We start from the raw sequence: 18,177 nt of genomic DNA, 5'->3' as shown, positions 1-18,177 counted from the left end.
TTTATATAATTAAGGGTACGGTGGTAACTGTGCACCTCATTAGCTTCTCCCATTAGCACTAATTATGAGGTCATTAATCACAAGTTATGAGTTATTCATCTAACTTTGCCCTTTAATTCGCTCTGCTCTTTAAATGTGTTCAGGGCCAAGCGTCCTTCTTAAATACCGCTGCAGGTGAGCACGATTTCTTTGGGTTATTTTTGTTATATTTCATAAGGGGAAGTTTTACATCACATTACAGGTCATTTAGCAGACGCTTTTATCCAAAGCGACTTACATTACACTTTAAACACGTGGCTTTTTCACATTTTTGCCTGGGGAGCAATTAGGGGTTAGGTGTCTTGCTCAGGGACACTTCGACATGGAACACGGGGCAGCCTGGACTCGAACCACCAACATCGTGCTTCCCAGCGCACCTTCTCTAACCCCTGCACCACAACGACACCGTATTCAATTTTGTCTTTAATTTAAATCAGGTTTTTCAATTCAATAAAGAGAATAAATGTGCTAAAACACCTATTTTGCTAAGTCATGCTGCCTTCATGTGCTCATCGTAGAGTCCAGCTCCAATAAAAGAAACATCAACTATATCCTGCTAACGTGATCGTATTCTTGTTTTTGTGTCTCAATATTTAGAAATGACAATAGACACAACTAATAAAGAGGATTCTTAATATTTTATCTGTGCGTTTAATGCATATTTCTAGAATAGAATAGCAACCAGTGCAGCCCAGTTTAAATGATTGAAAGTGTGTATATAATTATATTGTACATATTTATAGATGCGTATATATTTTTCATTTTTAAGAAAATAGAACTGTCCCTAATCCTAAAAAAAGAACATGATGAAAACAAGTAATAACATGAATAAAGTAGATGATGAATAGGTATGAACACACCTACAAAACCGATTCAATATGAAATTACGGTTCTTGCAGAAACGTTATTGGTTTAATCGATTATTTGTTACTGAGATGTCCGCTCTGTCCCTGAACGCACCACCACGGAAGACCAGTGAGCTATGGGGGGGGGGGGCAGATGCGATGCTGCCGCAAAACGGGACGCATCTTCCTCCTCCGCGTCTCCTCGTCTCTCCCCGTGAAGCGGCACTAGAACCAAACTGGAACCGGCGGCCCGGTGGAGCGGCGGAACCGAGCGGCCGCCCCCGCCCTGGACCGACGAGCTGGCCGAGATGTCCCGGCACATCTACAGCCGACACGGGGCGGGGGACGGGACGCAGAAGCCCGTGTTCCAGGTAGGAGGGGGGGGAGGGGGGGTGGGGGGGCACTAACAAATCATGTACTTAGAATATTCATGTTTATAACCAGATACTACACGCTGAAAAGTGCACATATTTACTCACTATTTATAGTAACTAAGTCCTTTAGATATTTACTCACTATTTATAGTAACTAAGTCCTTTAGATATTTACTCACTATTTATAGTGACTTAGTCCTTTCGATATTTACTCACTATTTATAGTAACTAAGTCCTTTCGATATTTACTCACTATTTATAGTAACTAAGTCCTTTAGATATTTACTCACTATTTATAGTAACTAAGTCCTTTCGATATTTACTCACTATTTATAGTAACTAAGTCCTTTAGATATTTACTCACTATTTATAGTAACTAAGTCCTTCACATATTTACTCACTATTTATAGTAACTAAGTCCTTTCGATATTTACTCACTATTTATAGTAACTAAGTCCTTTAGATATTTACTCACTATTTATAGTAACTAAGTCCTTCACATATTTACTCACTATTTATAGTAACTAAGTCCTTTCGATATTTACTCACTATTTATAGTAACTAAGTCCTTTAGATATTTACTCACTATTTATAGTAACTAAGTCCTTTCGATATTTACTCACTATTTATAGTAACTAAGTCCTTTAGATATTTACTCACTATTTATAGTCACTAAGTCCTTCACATATTTACTCACTATTTATAGTAACTAAGTCCTTTCGATATTTACTCACTATTTATAGTAACTAAGTCCTTCACATATTTACTCACTATTTATAGTAACTAAGTCCTTTCGATATTTACTCACTATTTATAGTAACTAAGTCCTTTAGATATTTACTCACTATTTATAGTAACTAAGTCCTTTCGATATTTACTCACTATTTATAGTAACTAAGTCCTTTAGATATTTACTCACTATTTATAGTCACTAAGTCCTTTAGATATTTACTCACTATTTATAGTCACTAAGTCCTTTAGATATTTACTCACTATTTATAGTCACTAAGTCCTTTAGATATTTACTCACTATTTATAGTAACTAAGTCCTTTAGATATTTACTCACTATTTATAGTGACTTAGTCCTTTCGATATTTACTCACTATTTATAGTAACTAAGTCCTTTCGATATTTACTCACTATTTATAGTAACTAAGTCCTTTAGATATTTACTCACTATTTATAGTAACTAAGTCCTTTCGATATTTACTCACTATTTATAGTAACTAAGTCCTTTAGATATTTACTCACTATTTATAGTAACTAAGTCCTTCACATATTTACTCACTATTTATAGTAACTAAGTCCTTTAGATATTTACTCACTATTTATAGTAACTAAGTCCTTTAGATATTTACTCACTATTTATAGTAACTAAGTCCTTCACATATTTACTCACTATTTATAGTAACTAAGTCCTTTCGATATTTACTCACTATTTATAGTAACTAAGTCCTTTAGATATTTACTCACTATTTATAGTAACTAAGTCCTTTCGATATTTACTCACTATTTATAGTAACTAAGTCCTTTAGATATTTACTCACTATTTATAGTAACTAAGTCCTTCACATATTTACTCACTATTTATAGTAACTAAGTCCTTTCGATATTTACTCACTATTTATAGTAACTAAGTCCTTTAGATATTTACTCACTATTTATAGTAACTAAGTCCTTCACATATTTACTCACTATTTATAGTAACTAAGTCCTTTCGATATTTACTCACTATTTATAGTAACTAAGTCCTTTAGATATTTACTCACTATTTATAGTAACTAAGTCCTTCACATATTTACTCACTATTTATAGTAACTAAGTCCTTTAGATATTTACTCACTATTTATAGTAACTAAGTCCTTTAGATATTTACTCACTATTTATAGTAACTAAGTCCTTCACATATTTACTCACTATTTATAGTAACTAAGTCCTTTTGATATTTACTCACTATTTATAGTAACTAAGTCCTTTAGATATTTACTCACTATTTATAGTAACTAAGTCCTTTCGATATTTACTCACTATTTATAGTAACTAAGTCCTTTAGATATTTACTCACTATTTATAGTAACTAAGTCCTTCACATATTTACTCACTATTTATAGTAACTAAGTCCTTTCGATATTTACTCACTATTTATAGTAACTAAGTCCTTTAGATATTTACTCACTATTTATAGTAACTAAGTCCTTCACATATTTACTCACTATTTATAGTAACTAAGTCCTTTCGATATTTACTCACTATTTATAGTAACTAAGTCCTTTAGATATTTACTCACTATTTATAGTAACTAAGTCCTTTCGATATTTACTCACTATTTATAGTAACTAAGTCCTTTAGATATTTACTCACTATTTATAGTCACTAAGTCCTTCACATATTTACTCACTATTTATAGTAACTAAGTCCTTTCTATATTTACTCACTATTTATAGTAACTAAGTCCTTCACATATTTACTCACTATTTATAGTAACTAAGTCCTTTCGATATTTACTCACTATTTATAGTAACTAAGTCCTTTAGATATTTACTCACTATTTATAGTAACTAAGTCCTTCACATATTTACTCACTATTTATAGTAACTAAGTCCTTTCGATATTTACTCACTATTTATAGTAACTAAGTCCTTTAGATATTTACTCACTATTTATAGTCACTAAGTCCTTTAGATATTTACTCACTATTTATAGTCACTAAGTCCTTTAGATATTTACTCACTATTTATAGTCACTAAGTCCTTTAGATATTTACTCACTATTTATAGTAACTAAGTCCTTTCGATATTTACTCACTATTTATAGTAACTAAGTCCTTTAGATATTTACTCACTATTTATAGTAACTAAGTCCTTCACATATTTACTCACTATTTATAGTAACTAAGTCCTTTAGATATTTACTCACTATTTATAGTAACTAAGTCCTTTAGATATTTACTCACTATTTATAGTAACTAAGTCCTTCACATATTTACTCACTATTTATAGTAACTAAGTCCTTTCGATATTTACTCACTATTTATAGTAACTAAGTCCTTTCGATATTTACTCACTATTTATAGTAACTAAGTCCTTTCGATATTTACTCACTATTTATAGTCACTAAGTCCTTTAGATATTTACTCACTATTTATAGTCACTAAGTCCTTTACATATTTACTCACTATTTATAGTAACTAAGTCCTTTCGATATTTACTCACTATTTATAGTAACTAAGTCCTTCACATATTTACTCACTATTTATAGTAACTAAGTCCTTCACATATTTACTCACTATTTATAGTAACTAAGTCCTTTCGATATTTACTCACTATTTATAGTAACTAAGTCCTTTCGATATTTACTCACTATTTATAGTCACTAAGTCCTTTAGATATTTACTCACTATTTATAGTCACTACCGGATCTTTTCCATGACTGTGGCGCTGATGGACTGAACGTTCCGCTCCGTGTTTAACTGGAGATGCATTTATCATCCTTCCTAATGAGCCTCTGAGGAGTCATCAGTCAAACACAGGTCCTCCAAGAAGATGCTGAGAACGGATTCATTCATTCAAGAGGAAATGAGATTTGCGTGTTAATTATTCAGCACTTTCTGATGGCTGTCTGGTGACGCTGAAGCGCGTCCCACAGGAGGAGACCTTTATGGATTTGTTCCTTGTTTCTGCCGTCAGTGTCCTTAAGTGTGCAGACGAATCCCTAAGTATTAAAGCACTAGAATAATATTATTTATGAACAAGAATATATGTACGTATCTGTGTGTCTTCTGTGTTCTGAGGTATTGAAGCGAGTTCTAAATATCACGTCGTCCCAGTTTATCTAATGAGCTTATGGGCTGTTTGTTGTGTTGAACTTGGTGAAGTACAGAGAGGACACGACGTAACAGCATCCTGGTATTTGTGTGTGTTTTGTCGTCGTCAGGCCAACAGAGGGACCTACTCCAGACGCAGCCGGCTGAAGAGGTCCGACGGCAGCACCACCTCCACCAGCTTCATCCTCCGACAGGTAAGAACCCCTGAACGCATCACAACCTCCACCAGCTTCATCCTCCGACAGGTAAGAACCCCTGAACGCATCACAACCTCCACCAGCTTCCTCCTGCGACAGGTAAGAACCCCTGAACGCATCACAACCTCCACCAGCTTCGTCCTCCGACAGGTAAGAACCCCTGAACGCATCACCACCTCCACCAGCTTCGTCCTCCGACAGGTAAGAACCCCTGAACGCATCACCACCTCCACCAGCTTCATCCTCCGACAGGTAAGAACCCCTGAAATAGATCTCACATCTCAATGAAACCGTCGGTCTTTTGACGCTGTGATAAGATGAGTAAACGTTCAGTGATGTCGTCTACTAAAGCTAGACGACATCACCGGCTTTATCTCAGAAACATAACGCCAGATCTTAATCTTTAGCTAAGATGAATTGTCCCACAATGTTCCACTTCCCAGAAGATCCTGAAGGACTCTTTGGCTCTGACGTGGAGTCAGAACAAAGAGACTCATCATCAGTCCGTACATGCAAGCTCTTATTGTGAAAGCAGATTGGCTCCTGAGGCATCAAAGTGCTTTTTAAAGGCATCGTCCAGTCTTAAGGTTTCTCTTTAGAGCGTTTCAGAGTGACCCGGTTCACTAGAACCTCGGAGCAGAAGAAGACCTGTTTGTGGACCTTTGGGGTCGCGGCTCAGAGGAGAAACGAGACATGGCGACAGGAAGGAAGGTACATAGAGAAGAGAAGAAGAAGCAGGACAGAGGAACGTGTTTCTGTCCTTGGTGTCCTCGCCAGCGCGCCCGTCATCAGGTGGGCTTTCTTTCATTCCCTCGTGTATCCATGGCAACCGCCACCCTTCAACAGCGGGGGGTCAAGCCCGGGAAGGTTGACGAGCGGGAATCTGCACCTCCTCCTCCTCCTCCTCCACCTCCTCGTTTACAGCGGCAAAATGATCAAAATGACCAAAGAAGAAGAAAAAGCTTTCTTCAGAACATTTGGATCTAAAACTCCTGTTAAAAAAACACATTATCCGTGTTTTTCTTCCACGTTCATAATATTGTTGTTTTCGTGGCTCCAAAGTTAAGGACAGAAATTGAGTAACGTTAATCTTCAGATGAGGTGAAGATAAGATCAAACAGAGAAAGGACAGATGTTTGATGCTCGGATGGTGTGTGGCGAACATCTCATGCACAGATGTTTCTCTGCATCTCTACGAGCGTCTGCATGCACATGATAGTCTCAGTGTCCTGCTTCAGGGTTTCACATGTCACCAGTGAAACTGGGTGCAGGAGCTCCTCCGTGGTGCAGTTTACCAAAAGCCTCCGTTGTTGTTTCATGTGCAGAGTGAACAGGAAGTGAACAGGAAGTGACCGTATAGTAGCGTGAAGCCCCGCCCTAAACCATCCCTGCTCTATGGTCTTTTAGAGACATGTCAATCAGCGTGTAGCCCCGTGGTCTTCATCCTCAGGGGTGGATGACTCTTCCTCATGAGGGTGGATGAGTCTTCACCCTCTGCTGGCCTCCGGGGGGCGCTGCCGTGCTGCTCTGTCACAATAAAACATTTTCAGTCAGATTGGAGACTAAAAAATAAAAGTACTAGTAGCATTCCTTTATTAGTTTTATTTATTTGACATGGATGGTGGACTTCCTGTATTGTAGAAATCAAATATGAGCATTCATGGGATTAAAAAATATTATTCTAATTTACATCTCGAGCTCTTACGGCGATTTTGGTTGGATTAGAATATTTTCCTTTGGATGAAGTCAGTCACATTACATTTTTAACCCGTGGCTTTTTACATTTTTTCCCGGGGAGCAGTTAGGGGTTAGCTGTCCTGCTCAGGGACACTTTGACATGGCACATGGGACGGCCGGGACTCAGCTAGATCCTGTCCGCATTTCATTCAACCTTTTAGGACACTTCTTAAAGCATAGAATCGTATAACGTGCAGGTTTATTCTAAACTTATATCTGAGGGTTCAGTAGCTATCGAGATATGAAGTAACAGCGCCTGTGCCCCCCCCCCAACTGTGGAGCCTCCACCGGCCAATCGGCAGACTGCATCCGGCCCCCGTCAGCAGCCCGTGCTGGGGGGGCAATAACGTCATCCGAGGAGAACCACACCTTCTGGTGTCTTTATCTATTCCCTGCTGCTTTGGTGGCCGCTCTGAGCCCCCCCATGTGGAGAGAGAGAGTGCCGCTGGGCTCGGTGGATCAGTCAGTTGCTGCTGCCGGACCCTCACTCCCCCATGTACGACAACTTGTACCTGCATGGATTTGAAGACTCGGAGGCGGTGAGTGAGTGGGGGGGGGGGGTGCTTTGTGGCCTTTACACACACACACGGGATGAGCTTGCACGCTACTCGCAGGGGGTCATGCACGAGTCTGTGAGTGTGTGTGAGTGTGTGTGAGTGTGTGTGAGTGTGTTCCTCTTCATCTATGGACTGAAATGCTCAGAAAGGGGAGGGGGGGTTTATTCTATCTGACATCCCAACGGCCTCAGAATAAAGATGGGTTCTCACATCCTGAGGAAGAGCAAGGCAGGACATGGATGTGACATGAGGACAGATGTATGATGGACATGAGGACAGATGTATGATGGACATGAGTGTGACATGAGGACAGATGTATGATGGACACATAGATGTTGCCAGTCAGAATGCAGTCCAGCACAGTGTGCCCCCCGTTATGGAGCTCGGTCCTCAGACTGCTCTGTGAGAACCTTCATGTCTCAGCGGGCCTTCTGCATGTTTTGGGGGGTCTCCGTCGAATCCAGACTTGGTGCTTGGACAGAGTCTGGAGGACATCTTTGGGACTCTTTGGTATCGATCGGGGTCTTGTGGTCCTCTGCCTCTTTAGTACAGACAGCTCGATCTAATTGGAAGTAGACTTCTTCTCATCTGCTGAACTGTGGATGTGATGAAGAATGCCTCTAGCCTTTAGCCTCTAGCCTTTAGCCTCGCAGGAGGTCAGTGGGGGAAGACGGACGGAGACAGAGCTCTGGCGTCTGGACGGATAAGACTTGAGTGTGGCACGACGGACTCAGAACCGTCCACTTGTTACTCCAAGATAAGTGAGTGTGTGTGTGTGTGTGTGTGTGTGTGACACAGACACAGCTGGCGTTGCTTGTGTGTGTACTCGTGATAACTTTCTCTTTTCCAGTAAAAACAAGTGTTTAGTAATCAAATGAATCACAAAGTTTTCACTGTTTTCACAGAACCGGTCTCAGTGTAGTCCTGATCCTCTATGTGAACAGTCTCCCTTTAGCCCCCCTGCCACTCCTCCCTAGGATTTTTAACGGTCTGGCCCTAAAAACCTGAAATGAGTTTGACACCCCTGCTCCTCTATGGGAACCAGTCCCGCTTTGGTCTGAGTTCTGGTACCTTCGGATATTCTCTGGAGATCTGCTGCTTTTTGGCCTGTTGGGATCTCGATGGTTTGTCACCAGCTGCTCGGACCTCTTTTGTTCTTCTTGTCCAGTTCTTCTTGTCGTGTGGATGTGCTGCTAACGAGGCGAGAACTTACAAGTTATGCCTCTGGATGCATCTTCAGCACAGCTAGAAGCACCCCTCCTCGTCCACTGACACTTGTTGGGTGTCTTGTTGGGGGGAACTGAGGGCAGGAAGTCACTGAAGCGCTTTCATGGACATGAAGGTGAAGGCCCCCCCACAAACAACCAATCCTCACCCAGTGCTTCATACGACCTCCGGGCCGCTATAGGTTCACGTGTTAAAGCTGCATTCTGTGTAGTGACCAGCAGGGGGCGACTCCTCTGCTCCCATAGACGTCTATGAGGAAATGACTCTACTTCTCTGTAGTGACCAGCAGGGGGCGACTCCTCTGCTCCCATAGACGTCTATGAGGAAATGACTCTACTTCTCTGTAGTGACCAGCAGGGGGCGACTCCTCTGCTCCCATAGACGTCTATGAGGAAATGACTCTACTTCTCTCTGGATTTAGTTTATGGTCTCAGTCTCTAGTTTCAAGTCTTCTTCAATACAACATGTTCATTTAGTGAATGATGGTCCATTTAGAGTCAAACAGACCATAAAGCAGGGGACGCTTTAGGGCGGGGCCTAACGCTGATTGATAAGTATGTCTGTCTTTGAATCCCTTCCAGACCATAAATTATACAAAATTATGATAATTATGAAATGTATTTGTCCAGTTTGTGTTCTTTTTTCAATCAGCTCTCATTACACATTCTGACAGTTGGGTAAACCTACAAAAACTAACTTTTATTCTTTTAAAATCAACCATGTGATCTCACAGAAACCCACTCCTGAAGAAACCTACCCTCAACCCTTCTAAAGAAACTACAGACCGTCTCTCTTCTTCCCTTTTTGTCCAAAACCCTTGAACGTGCGATCTTTAACCAACTCTCCTCCAATCTCCACCGTAACAACCTCCTTGACCCCCACCAGTCAGGCTTCAAGGCCGTTCCACAGAGACTGCTCTCCTTGCTGTCTCAGAGCAGCTCCACACTGCTAGAACTCCTCTCTGTCCTCTGTCCTCGTCCTTCTGGACCTCTCTGCTGCATTTGACACGGTCAACCACCAGATCCTTATTTCCTCCCTTCAGGAACTTGGTGTCACAGGCTCTGCTCTCTCCCTTCTCTCGTTGTACCTCGACGGACGCACCTACCGGGTAACCTGGCGAGGATCTGTGTCGGAACCTTGTCCTCTTACTACTGGAGTTCCTCAGGGTTCCGTCCTGGGTCCCCTTCTCTTCTCGCTCTACAACAACTCTCTCGTCTCTGTCATTCGCTCGCATAACTTCTCCTACCACAGATATGCTGATGACACCCAACTAATTCTCTCCTTCCCTCACTCGGATCTCTGCCTGTCTGACTGACATCTCTCAGTAGATCCGCCCACCATCTGAAAATCAACCCCGACAAGACTGAACTACTTCTCTTTCCGGGAAAAGACTCTCCGACCCGGGACCTGACGATCAACTTTGGGAACTCTGTGTTAACGCCCACTTTGACTGCAGGAACCTCGGCGTGAGACTCGACAGCCGGTCTACTGATTGTGGATGATTATGAGATCACAGACAAAAGGGGGATACTCCTCCACATCTGTTACCATGGTAACCAATAAGCAGGGCTTCCTGAGCCTCTAATTTTATCCCTACAAATAAAATGTGCTCTGGTCCTCGGCGTCGGTTCTTCATCTTTAATCCGTTGTTCTTTGATCCTGCAAGGATCCTCCTCACCTCCTGCATCCATCTGCACTGGTTTGCATGTAAATGTGGTTTCTGGTATAGGACACAGAAAAATGAAGAATGCATCTTTAGGAGATGTTGCTTTTCATTAAATAACCTGATTTCCGTCTATGTATTGAAGTATGGGATCTTTACACATTTGTGCAATTTCGTTATTGTCACTTTGTTTTTGTTTTTAGGTAAATTAAGTTTTCAATAGTCTGAAAAAATGTGCAGGAAATATGTTTAATATCCGTTTAGTGTATTTTTCAGTTCATCCAAACCAATCAGTAACTGTTCATGAATCGTTGATTGGAGTTAATTCAGTGCGTTTTTTCATATATATATATATATATATATATATATATATATATATATATATATACATATATATAATACACACACACACACACACACACACACACACACACACACACACACACATATGCATAGAAGATGTCTTTGTACTTATAACTTAGATTTAAAATGAGTTTCACATTAATTGTCGCTATCAATTACCCGAGTATTGGTTCCTTTTCTCATGTAATGCTTTTTATTGTTACTCATCCCTCTTGGTCACGTGACCTTCAGGGCTCAGCTGATTCCTACACCAGCCGACCGTCGGACTCGGATGCTTCTCTGGAGGAGGAGAAGGAGGCCGGGCGGCAGGAGAAGGAGCAGCAGGCTGCCGCCCAGCTCGAGAGGGCAAAGGTCAGCTTCTACTCTTTAAACCGTCTTCCCGCCGTACGGTTCTGCGTGTCCCTGACTGAGCACAGCACCTCGCGTTAAGTCATAAGGAATGTCTTTTTATTGCTCACTTGTCCTCTCAGTGCTTCTGGTGTGGACTTTGAATTGCCTTGTTGTTGAAATGTGCCATACAAATAAAATTGCCCCTCTAGTCGATTTGGTCGATTGAAAAGTAGCTGGCGAGCTTACGACCTTCATGACCTCGCTGACTGCGATCGCTCTTCTCCCCGCAGACCAAAGCGGTGGCGTTCGCCGTGAGGACCAACGTGAGCTACTGTGGCGCTCTGGACGAGGACGTCCCCGCGGGCGGGACGGCTGTCTCCTTCGATGCCAAAGACTTCCTGCACATCAAAGAGGTGCAGCTCCAGATCCCAAATGAGAAGTGCACGTTTGAATGAAGTCTCTCAAGAAGATGTCGATTGAAACTGTGTATGAGAAGTGCTCAGAGTAATCCCCGCGTGGCCCTCAGAAGTACAACAACGACTGGTGGATCGGCCGGCAGGTGAAGGAAGGCTGCGACGTCGGCTTCATCCCGAGTCCTCTGAAGCTGGAGAGCATCCGCCTGCAGCAGGAGCACAAGAGAGGACGCCTCCATGGGTGAGCGTGTCTCCAAATGTCACACGACATCAGCCTGAAGGTTGCCGCTGTCCCTCATTTGAACACCGCTGTCTTCCTGCTGGCCGTCGTCATGGCGGCAGCAAGTCCAGCGGGAACTCCTCGTCCAGTCTGGGCGACATGGCGACCGGTTCGTTCAAGCCGACCCCGAGCGCCGCAGGTGGGTGTGTCGCTCCTCCGCCCTCCTCCAGAAGCGCTCACGTCTCCCCGCGTTGCACCCACTCCCCTGTTTCTCCCCCTTTTCTGTTTCAGGGAAGCAGAAGCAGAAGGTGGTGGGTATCCAAGTCACACCAGGGCCGGAAGTATCACAAGAGAAAACAAGTGACGAGTCGACTCGGGTCACTATGTGAACAATAATGAATAGACTCTATAGTCTTTATACAGTGGAGTTAACCATGACATTTAAACAATGGTTACATATCATATTTAATAGAAATAGAATTCCTGCTTATTAGTAAATACTAATGGGAATGAATGCTTGAGTGTTCTGCAGGCCGAGCACGTCCCTCCGTACGACGTGGTTCCCTCCATGAGGCCGCTGGTCCTGGTGGGCCCGTCCCTCAAGGGTTACGAGGTAAATATACAACAAGCATCTTCATTATAATCTGGGGTTTATATTCGTTCACAACTTTAAACTCTAAATTCAAAATTGTAATTTTAAACAAATAGTAAACTACAATTCGAATTAAAATGTGATTTTTTTTAACCTCATCTAGGGTTTCATGCAACGCATTGGCTAACTCTTGAATGGTAATAGTTGATCAGGCCATAGTGACAGCGCAACGTAGGGTGGAGCTGCATGAGGAAGGACGTTAATAACTAATAACATGATCACGTGGTCACATGATCACATGATCTCCTTCAAGCTTTATGTGCTTTGAAGCCGAATGAGAATCCGTTGAACGGCGACCGTTCACTGATCATCGGTCCACATTGGCGGCAGATGACGCTCGAGTCAGTTGTCATGGATTCACAGCCTCCCAATCATGGCGTTGCCGTGGTAACAACCATCTGGGTAAACTGCATCGGTCTGAAAAAATGGAGCATGGTTTGAAATTAGGAACATAGAACATCTTCCATAAGACGGAGAGGTTGGAGTTTTTTACATTACATTTACATGACATTACAGGTCATTTAGCAGCCGCTTTTATCTAAAGCGACTTACATTACACTTTAAGCACTTCGACATGGAACATGGGGCAGCCTGGAATCGAACCACCAACCTTGTGCTTCCCAGCGCACCTTCTCTAACCCCTGCGCCACAACAACCCCTTTTATTTGTTATTATTAATTATCATTATTTCTACAATCCAATAAAGCAAAGTGACACTTTATCGCTTAATTTTATGTGGGAGGGTTCAGAAGTTGCCCCACGGCACGAGGGTCGTGAGTTTGATTCCCGGGCAGACGGGCCGTCTGTGCTCAGCGCGGGGGGAGGGGGGTTTCCTCCGGCTTGCTCCCTGTGACCTTTGACCTTCTCCTCTTTTGGGTCCTGTGTCCTGGCTGCAGGTGACGGATATGATGCAGAAGGCGCTGTTTGACTTCCTGAAGCACCGCTTCGACAAGAGGTGAGCGGTCGAAGCGGACGCAGCATCACTACGGTTCCTCCTCCTCCTCCTCCTCCTCGTCCTCCTCCTCCTCCCCAAGGTGTGACACATGTGCTTTGTGTCCTCGCAGGGTATCCATCACTCGGGTAACCGCTGACATATCATTGGCCAAGAGGTCCGTACTGAACAACCCGAGTAAGAGGGCCATCATTGAGCGATCCAACACGCGCTCCAGCCTGGGTAAAGACACCGCGGCTCCTCCCCTCCGTGATGGGCACGTCTGGCGGGCGATGTCCTCCTCCCGCTCACAGCCGCTGCGTGTTGTCCGTTGCAGCCGAGGTCCAGAGCGAAATCGAGAGGATCTTTGAGCTGGCCCGCTGTCTGCAGCTGGTGGTGCTGGACGCCGACACCGTCAACCATCCCGCGCAGCTCGCGAAGACCTCACTAGCGCCCATCATCGTCCACGTCAAAGTGTCCTCGCCGAAGGTAGGGAGGACGGACTGAAAGCCAGAATGACTCATGCTGCTACATCTGCTGTCTTTAGTTGGTGCTACTCAATGTGTCACAGGGATCCACCATGTTGTAACTTCGTTGTGTTGCTCCGCGTTGCTCTTTGGGAGGTTTCTTCCTTCTTGTTTCCACATCGAAGGGTTTTCTGCTCCGATGTGACGGTCCCTCTGCACAGATGATTTCAGACAAAAAAGACATCTGGAGAACTGCTACCCCCCCCCATTGAGTATGCACCATATGTCATCATTCACCCGTTCACACAGTGGCACCATGCGAGGCGCCGCCGGTCACACGAGTGGGCCTGTGAAGACTAAAGGACGCTCCACGCTGTGAAGAAGTCCACGCCTGTTTCATTTGTTTCTCTAGTACCAAACTGCTGCACGCTCGCCGGAGGAATGAGTCTTTCCTCAGATGCGTGTTGAGGTTGGACCTTTGAGCCTCAGGAGGGAAAAACTAAATGTTTTATCACGTTGGACGAGACAAATTCATCCACGTAAACCACACTGATCTGCATCGGTATAGATGTTTGTCAAGGAGCCACTGCCCAAAGAAAGGGTGGTTTATACCCTGTTGTAGTACAGTGAGGGACCCAGTGAGGGTAAAACAGGCGCATCGGTGGGGCATCAGCAGGGATTTAGGTCTTGTACCGGACCGCTTGGTGAAGCTTGGTTAATCCGTATTCTCAGAGGTTTTCTTGTGCGTGTCTGTTTTTTATTGCAGGTCCTCCAGAGGCTGATCAAATCAAGAGGGAAATCTCAAAGCAAGCACTTGAATGTGCAGCTTGTTGCAGCAGAGAAACTCGCACAGTGTCCTTCTGTGAGTGAACTTCAGAACTACAGCAGCGCTCGGCTCCTGCCGGTCGTCAGGCTACTCATTCCCTCCCTTCCCACCCGCAGGAGATGTTTGACATCATTCTGGACGAGAACCAGCTGGAAGACGCCTGTGAACACCTGGCAGAGTACCTGGAGGCGTACTGGCGCTCTACACACGCGTCGCCTAGCACGCCACTCAACCCCCTGCTGGGACGCAACCTGGGCTCCACCGCTCTCACCCCGTACCCTGCTGCCATCCAGGTGAGCCCGAGCAATACAACGTCGTCTTCTATTCCCCTTCATTTAGTGGTTCATTTGATTTCTTAATAGTGTTTTATTATGCTTACCAGGCGGTAGTGTTTTAAAAACCTGCATCCTCTCACCTGACCAGCAGGGGGCGACTCCTCTGCTCCCATAGACGTCTATGAGGAAATGACTCTACTTCTCTGTAGTGACCAGCAGGGGGCGACTCCTCTGCTCCCATAGACGTCTATGAGGAAATGACTCTACTTCTCTGTAGTGACCAGCAGGGGGCGACTCCTCTGCTCCCATAGACGTCTATGAGGAAATGACTCTACTTCTCTGTAGTGACCAGCAGGGGGCGACTCCTCTGCTCCCATAGACGTCTATGAGGAAATGACTCTACTTCTCTGTAGTGACCAGCAGGGGGTGACTCCTCTGCCCCCATAGACGTCTATGAGGAAATGACTCTACTTCTCTGTAGTGACCAGCAGGGGGCGACTCCTCTGCTCCCATAGACGTCTATGAGGAAATGACTCTACTTCTCTGTAGTGACCAGCAGGGGGCGACTCCTCTGCTCCCATAGACGTCTATGAGGAAATGACTCTACTTCTCTCTTGATTTATTCCCTCAGTAAACATTGTAAACATGAGTTCATGGTCTCAGTCTCTAGTTTCAAGTCTTCATCGCAGAATGATGCTCATTTAGGGCGGGGCTTACTGCTGAATTAACGTCATAATCACGGTTCCCTCTCAAACAGGCCCAAAGGAACCGCAACAGCAACCACACGACCACGGACCTTCCCCCGCTGGAGCGCCACTGCCTGATGCCGGCCGATGAGAACCACAAGAACCACAACCGCCTGTCCTCGGGCTCGCAGTACAGCCGGGACCACACGCCGCTGGTGGAGGAGGACTACCAGGACCCCTACCAGGACTCTTACAAGCCTCATCGTAACCGGGGGTCCCCGGGCGTCTTCAGCCAGGACTCCTCCCGGCACCAGCACTGAGCCCCTCCGCCCGGTTCGAGGCTGAAGAAACACTTTTAACAACCTTGTTTCCCATTCGGCCTTCTGCCAAACGAGCATTTTCAACCTAAAGATAGATAGATAGATAGATAGATAGATAGATTGATACTTTATTGATTCCTTTAAGAAGGACATTGTGGTATCACAGATGCATGTACAAGGAAGAAAATAGAATAACCTTCAAGAAGAGACCATAATAATAATTTGTAAAAGGAGAAGAGGAAGAGCAGCAGCATCACAGCAGTACAGGGTTGTTATTGTCATTATTTAGCCTGGGATGATTTATTGTAGAGAGTTGTTGCACTGGGCAGGAATGACCTCCTGTATCGGTCCTTGTGACAGCGGAGCTGAAGGAGTCTGATGGAGGACGTGCTCCTCTGTCCCTGTAGCAGGTGGTCAGGATTATCCAATATGGATAACAGTTTCTTCAGTGACCTTCCCTCCAACACCTTCTCAAAGCCGTCCTGTTTGCAGCCAATGATGGAGCCGGCCTTCTTAACACGTTTGTTAAGTCTGTTGGTGTCACCGGCTCCAACGCTGCTCCCCCAGCAGACCACGGCCAAGTACAAAGCACAGACTGATAGAACATCTCCAACATCTCGCTGCACACATGGAAGGATCGAAGCTTCCTCAGGAAAAAGAGTCGACTCGTCCCCTTCCTGTAGACGGCGTTGATGTTGGTCTTCCAGTTCAGTCTGTTGTCAATGGAGACACCCAGGTACTCGATGTGGGCCGACAGGAGCACAGCTGGTCCCCTCATGTGGCTCCAGGGGAAGTTCAGGGTCCAGAGGACCACGTTGGCTCCTCTGGACCCTCTCAGCTGTTACAGTAGCACGCAGGTAGGACTGGGATCAATCGTACAGTAGCTGCCCCCCTTTGTCATCAACTATATCAAGACGTAATAAATATATAAAGTTAGAGTTCGATGCTGTAAACCTCAGGAACGAGAGGTGTGCGTTTGTCACCCGTCCGATTCTGATCGTTGTGTCAAATCGAGACAAGATTGTTTGATTTGAGTGTTTGAATAAAGATGTTTGAATAAAGATGTTTATATAAGGCGTTTGGTAGGGCTGGATTTTAGTGAGTGACTTATATTAAATGCTGACTCGTGTCAATACATTCAGAATATTTGGACATGAAAACAATACACTTTCTTTCATCTTTGATCATTAAAGGTTTTATGAACCATTTTTTGAGTAGCAATTTAAATATCACATATTGTTGTATCTTGTCATTTAGTATTTGTTAAGAATCTCTAGGCGAGAGATCAGATGGTGTTTCGGGGATTCTGGAAGGAGAAGCATGCACAAGCTTCTCTTATCTGCCACATAATGTAGCTTTAAAACTCTGAAGCAACTATTTAAAGATGTGAATACTGCCTGTGATGTGTTGATTAGGCATTTGTGTCTCGTTTTACAATAGTAATGAAATAAACTGCCCTGATGCTGTTGTGTGGATAGAACTGGTCTTTGTTCAAAAAACATACACGTGCCTGTTTGTATTTATTTCCTCATATGACAAGGACAACTAATCTAGAATATACTTTTATGATAAAGCCATCAATCATTGGGTGTATAAAAGGAAAGAATGTCATCCTTCTTGGCATAAGGAGTTCTTCTAGTCTGAAAGGGTCAATGGGTGTAGAAGACTGGTGTCATCAAGCATTTTAATCTGTGCTACGCAAACAATTACCAACGTCTATTTCCTTGCATGCATTTGTTGGTTACACAGCATAAGACCTGTTCAAAAACTGCCTGCTTCCCATCCACACCAGGGGTCCGTTTCAAGAAGCGGGTTTAGTGATTATGATTAGTGTGTACATTAAATATTAACGGGCAACACTATATTGGAACTTACAGCATTTTTCTCCCACACAGTTTCTCTGTCTTTCTTGTCTAATTACGGGTTCATACTCGTGCGCTTGCATTAATATTTGCAGCTCAATAGGGGTGAATATATTGTTTGTGGTGGTTGCCATGGTAAAACTCTGAGTCAACCTACTCCGAGTTGATTGAACCAACTTTAAACAGCTGTTCTGAAACACAAAACTCAGAGTTTCACATCTCAGGTTAAATCAACTCAGAGTTTAGGGTTTGACTCAGTTTGTCAAACGTCCTACTTGAAACGGACCCCTGTTCTCGTTAGCAGGCCCTTACTTAAATGCATCGTTATGGTAATGCGCCGCCCTGTGTTCACCTGTAGGAACTGCAGGT

At 43.9% G+C, this 18,177-nt stretch overlaps 1 protein-coding gene across 3 annotated transcripts; it reads left to right on the top strand.

Moving 5' to 3' along the window:
- The first annotated feature begins 1,029 nt into the window (after positions 1-1,029).
- On the top strand, positions 1,030-17,421 carry cacnb4a (calcium channel, voltage-dependent, beta 4a subunit). 3 transcript variants are annotated; one of them, XM_078090979.1, is made up of 14 exons: positions 1,030-1,255; positions 5,193-5,276; positions 11,058-11,177; positions 11,447-11,569; positions 11,683-11,810; positions 11,912-11,988; positions 12,081-12,100; positions 12,322-12,402; positions 13,338-13,396; positions 13,506-13,615; positions 13,710-13,861; positions 14,606-14,701; positions 14,782-14,958; positions 15,698-17,421. In XM_078090979.1, exons 1-14 carry the CDS (start codon positions 1,193-1,195, stop codon positions 15,944-15,946), a joined length of 1,539 nt encoding a protein of 512 aa, XP_077947105.1. In that variant the 5' UTR covers positions 1,030-1,192; the 3' UTR covers positions 15,947-17,421. The 3 variants fall into 3 exon arrangements, with proteins under 3 accessions (XP_077947105.1, XP_077947104.1, XP_040057943.1); XM_078090978.1 differs by having other exon boundaries at positions 1,059-1,255; positions 5,193-5,531; XM_040202009.2 differs by lacking the exons at positions 1,030-1,255; positions 5,193-5,276 and adding an exon at positions 7,389-7,555.
- Positions 17,422-18,177: the final 756 nt, after the last annotated feature.

This window comes from Gasterosteus aculeatus, chromosome 16, assembly GCF_964276395.1.
Source record: "Gasterosteus aculeatus chromosome 16, fGasAcu3.hap1.1, whole genome shotgun sequence".
NCBI classification, from domain to species: Eukaryota; Metazoa; Chordata; class Actinopteri; order Perciformes; family Gasterosteidae; genus Gasterosteus; species Gasterosteus aculeatus.
Note: the sequence above shows the minus strand (reverse complement) of the source record. Positions and strands in the feature narration are given on the sequence as shown.

Bases quoted from the DNA above. Each gene is read 5' to 3' on its own strand.
- cacnb4a (XM_078090978.1), top strand. From the start codon at position 1,193: ATGTCCCGGCACATCTACAGCCGACACGGGGCGGGGGACGGGACGCAG. The intron at 5,532-11,057 runs GTAAGAACCCCT...CGTGACCTTCAG, and splicing joins CCAGCTTCATCCTCCGACAG to GGCTCAGCTGATTCCTACAC. The intron at 13,616-13,709 runs GTAAAGACACCG...TGTCCGTTGCAG, and splicing joins CAACACGCGCTCCAGCCTGG to CCGAGGTCCAGAGCGAAATC.